The 4,291-nt window shown below is 61.3% G+C and overlaps 1 protein-coding gene across 1 annotated transcript in view; it reads right to left on the bottom strand.

Annotated features, from left to right (window-relative positions):
- Positions 1-4,291, bottom strand: part of DPYSL5 (dihydropyrimidinase-like 5) — a gene marked incomplete at its 3' end in the record, with an annotated part of 6,565 nt that overhangs the window by 404 nt on the left and 1,870 nt on the right. Inside the window, exons 3-10 of the mRNA XM_010010450.1 lie at positions 3,958-4,137; positions 3,778-3,846; positions 3,489-3,533; positions 3,172-3,247; positions 2,492-2,648; positions 1,621-1,762; positions 1,153-1,295; positions 865-1,072 (exon numbers count right to left, since the gene is read on the bottom strand). Coding sequence (XP_010008752.1) covers positions 865-1,072; positions 1,153-1,295; positions 1,621-1,762; positions 2,492-2,648; positions 3,172-3,247; positions 3,489-3,533; positions 3,778-3,846; positions 3,958-4,137 — 1,020 coding nt within the window. The remainder of the gene's footprint in view (positions 1-864; positions 1,073-1,152; positions 1,296-1,620; positions 1,763-2,491; positions 2,649-3,171; positions 3,248-3,488; positions 3,534-3,777; positions 3,847-3,957; positions 4,138-4,291) is intronic.

A 4,291-nucleotide genomic window follows, 5' to 3' on the forward strand; every position in this document is an offset into this window, starting at 1 on the left:
CCCCTTACCCCTGTCTCCATGGTGATGCCAAGCCAACCCCCCCCTGCAGCGAGGTGCTGGTGCGCCCCAGTGCTGCCCCTGGCCAGACATAGCTCCAGCCAGGCATCCCAGTGCTGGCCATTGCCTCCCCACAACAGTGCCAGGATGCCCCAACTATCCCCTTCCATCACAGTATCAGCATCTTATCAAGCCCTCAGTGCACGCCCTGCAGCTGGGTGCAGAGAGGGGCACGGACAGGTCCCCAGTGCCAGTGTCTGCTGGAGGTCCTAGGTGCTCACCCCTGGAAAGCCTCGGGACCCATGAGGGCAGATGGGGCTGGCAGTGGTGGCCAAACCCCTGACGTGATGAAGAGGACGAGAGCAGCTTCTGCAGCCTCTGAGTGTGGCTAAGACCTGTCCTGCAGCCCAGAGGGTGCATGTCCTGGAGGCCCTCCTGTCCCAGCCACATGTGTCCCTGCCCCGCTGCATGTGGGGCCACTGTGAGCTGTGAGGCTGCAGAGGAGAGACCCAGCCAAGGACAGAGAGCCTGGCACAGCGGGATGCAGAGGGCCCCGATGTGTAGGTATGACCACAGGCCACCACAGTGTGCAGGGCAAGAATCCCCAAACCCTCTGTGCTGCCAGCACACAGGCAAAGACCTAAGTAAGTGCAGGAGATGGGGTGTCCTCCATTGTACATCACCCTCAGGGACACAACTGCTGCTCCTGTCCTCTCCCACCCACTGCATGAAGTACGCTGCATGGTGGTACCAACCATAGCACAGTGTGACACTGGGGTAGCATGGTACAGACCCATCCTCCCAGCACCAGCAACCCTGCCCCATGCCATGGCACAGCCCTGCACAGCCCTTATCGTGCCCCCCTACCTTCTCCCGCTGCACCAGCTTCTTGTAGACAGAGTCCGGGAAGGAGCGGAGTGGGCAGAACTTGCCGGTGCCCTCAGCACACATGAAGACACCATTCTCATAGACCACACGCCCGCGGCTGATGGTGACCAGGGGCACCCCGTGGCACCGCATGTTCTCGTACAGGTTGATGTCCCCCCCCTGCACTTGGGTGCTAGCCGAGATGGTCCTGGGTGGGGGGATGGGATGGTGAGTGGGTGCTCGGAGGCACAGGGACCCCTCCCCAACCCCCTTGCTGGCTGCACCTACTTGGTGGCCTCAGGGTCCCAGACGACGACATCGGCATCAGCCCCAGGGATGATCCGGCCTTTGCGGGGGTACAGGTTGTGGATCTTGGCAGCATTGGAGCTGGTCACGGCCACGAAGCGGTTCTCATCCATCTTGCCCCCAACCTGGTGCCAGAGTGGGGTGAGGATGTGCAGGGCTGCATCCTGCCCTAGCCCGGAAGCACTGCCCACCCCAAACACCTCATGGGTGCTGCTGGGGCCATGCCCCTAGCTGGGACCCACTGGGTTGCACTGCAGAGCACCTTGCTGGCCCCATGCTGGATAGCAAACACCCCGTGGGACATCCTGGGGACCCAGGGAAAGGGCCCTTCCACCCCAAAGCAGAGGCCAGCTCAGCCCAAGTCGGCCCCAAGACTGAGCCCCCAAGAGCCAGGGAGTAGCCCCATCCTAGGGGTGCCTGTGGGCACGGAGGGGAGTGGGACCCCCGTACCACGCCTCGCTCCCAGATGATGTTCATGCGGTCCTGCACGCCGCTGACGCCGTGGGGGATCTTGGTGAAGTCCTCCTTGCCCATGGCTTTCTGCTTGGTGCTGAAGGGCCGGTGGTCGGAGGCCACGATGTTCAGAGTGTCGCTGCGGGAGGACAGGGCAGTGCTGCTGATCGCACGACCAGGGCGGCTTGGCCATAGTCAGCTAGTGATGGAGTGAGTACCTGGGTACCTCAGCACCCAGGGAATGGAGCACCCACATAGTGGGACGCCTGAGGAGCTCGATTTGCAGGGAATGGGGCACTCACACCATGGGGTGTTCAGGAATCTCAATGCCTGGAGAGCCAGGTGCCCGAGTATGGGGGCACTCATGCTATGGGGTGCCAATGGAGCTCAGCACCCACATAGTGGGGTGCCTGAGGAGTGGGGCACCTGTGTAGTGGGGTGCCCAGGGATTGGGGCACCCATGCAGTGTGGCGTCTGGGGAGCTTAGCACCCAGGTAATGGAGTGTCTGCCAAACTCAGCACCCAAGGCAGCAGGGTGCCCAGGGACTGGGGCCCTTGCAATGGGACATCCAACATCTCAAGTGCTCAGTGAGTGGTGAGGTGCCCGGAGAGCCCAGTGCCCATGAAATGAGGTGCTGGGGATGTGGGGTGCTTGGGGGTTAGCCCATGGAGGGGAGTGCCTGAGATGTCTGGAGAGTGCAGCACTAGGAGAGCAGGGTGCCAGAACACGTAGTGCTGGGGTAATGGGGCAGCTGGATGGCACAGCACCTGGGAGCAGACACCAGGGATGCCTGGAGAGCACCAGCAAGCGTGGCAAGGGGTGCCAAGGAGCACGGCCTGCAGGGAGGGGGTGCCCAGGGTGCCTCACTTGGCGAGCAGGCTCATGAGGTAGGCCGAGGTGTTGGTGTCCAGGCGCAGCGGTGGCACGGTGACATAGGCAGCAGCATGGAACCAGTCCTGGTGGTAGTAGTGCAGCCCAGTGAGCGTGGCGTGCGCTGTGGTCGTCTCCGCATACACCACCTTCCCTGCCGGGGCAGAGGATCATGTATAGGGCACATGTGTATGTGTGTACATGTGTGCTCATGTCTGTGCAAGCCAAGCTGCTGTGGGCCCACACGTGCACACGTGTCCAAGGGCATGTCCTCACATGCACCCATGTGCTCCTGGGCCCATATATTCCCATCCATGTCCCTGTCCATTTAAGTGCCCATGTGTCCCTACATGTCCATAGACCCATACCTCCCGTGCTATGCTTATCCATGCCTTTGCATGTTACATGTGCCCATGTCCACATCCCTTCATGCCCATGACCTTCCCGGTGCCCCCATTCACCCCACATGTGTGTCATGTCTGTGGGCATGTCTGTGTCCATGCATGTGCCCCTTGCCCATGTGTCCTTGCTGCTGTATGCCCACATCCCTACTTGTGCTCCATGTCTGTGACCCCACAGGCACTCAAACTTGCATGTACACATTCCGTGTGTGCCCATGTCCCACCCCACTGCCAGCCTGGGGGGGGAAACATCCCGCCCTGAGAGTGCCCATCTACCTTGCATCTTGGCGGCAGCAATGACATCCCCTGCGGACATACTGGAGACATTCACCAGGTAAACAGGGCAGTGGGTCTGTGGAGAGGGGGTCAGTGTCACTGTTCCCTGTGGTGCTCTGGTTCCATGGGGGCTCCCCATGCCCCCAGTGGGTTCCCCCTATGGAACCAGGGCACGCACCCCCAGCTGCAGCAAAAGTGGATGCCCCAACCACACAAGGAGGTGGGATGCCCATTGCGGTCCAGCACTGCTGTGTGCCACACACCCAGTGTGCTCATGGATGGGACCCCAGTGCAACCTCCAGCTTGGGACCACTCACCCTGTTGGCAATGGTGATGACGCGGTGTGTGGCCTCGGCTTCCAGCTGTGGAGAGAGCAGGCAGTGAGAAGCATGGCATGGCAAAACGCCCTGGCTGGGGCATGGTGCAGGGTTGGGCTTGGTGGCACTGTTGGGTGGTGAAAGGATGGGTGTGCAGAAGGGTACATAATGGCACAGACAGGCACATGGATGGCATAGATGGATGCATGGATGATGCCAGCCATGAGGGTGCCCCAGAACACCCCAGCCATGTTTGTGTGGTGACTTGGGGATGCCAGCAGTCACCTACCTCTTCGGGCCGACTAATCTCGATGCCCTCTGGCCCTGTGATGCCCAGGTCCAGAGCCTCCTTTGCTCCCTGGGAAACAGAGGGGAATGTCAGGATGGGGGTAACACTGGGAGCTCTGCCTGCCCCAAGCACCTGGCTGTTGCCCATCATTGCTGGGCACCCCTTGACCCCAGCGCTCACCTCAGCCACCAGCTCGCCGTTCTCAGCATGGACACGGGCAATGGCGCCGAAGTCACGGCAGGCCCGGAAAACCTGGTAGAGCTCGCTGTCCCGCAGCATGTACAGGTCCTTGTAGGTCATGAACATCTGAAAGGAGTTCACCCCCTTCTCCCGCACCAGCGTCTCCATCTCTGCCTTCACCTGCATTGGGACAGGGGAGTCAGCACACCAGGGGGAGAAATGGCAAATCTGGGCTCAGCCCCATGGGGACCCCCTGCCCTGGTGAGCCTGGATCAAGGCAGCTCAAAAGGCAGCCTGGGGGCTCAGACCACCCCACCGAGCCGCTAATGGGATC

This window comes from Nestor notabilis, unplaced genomic scaffold, assembly GCF_000696875.1.
Source record: "Nestor notabilis isolate BGI_N333 unplaced genomic scaffold, ASM69687v1 scaffold18822, whole genome shotgun sequence".
In the NCBI taxonomy this organism is placed as follows: Eukaryota; Metazoa; Chordata; class Aves; order Psittaciformes; family Psittacidae; genus Nestor; species Nestor notabilis.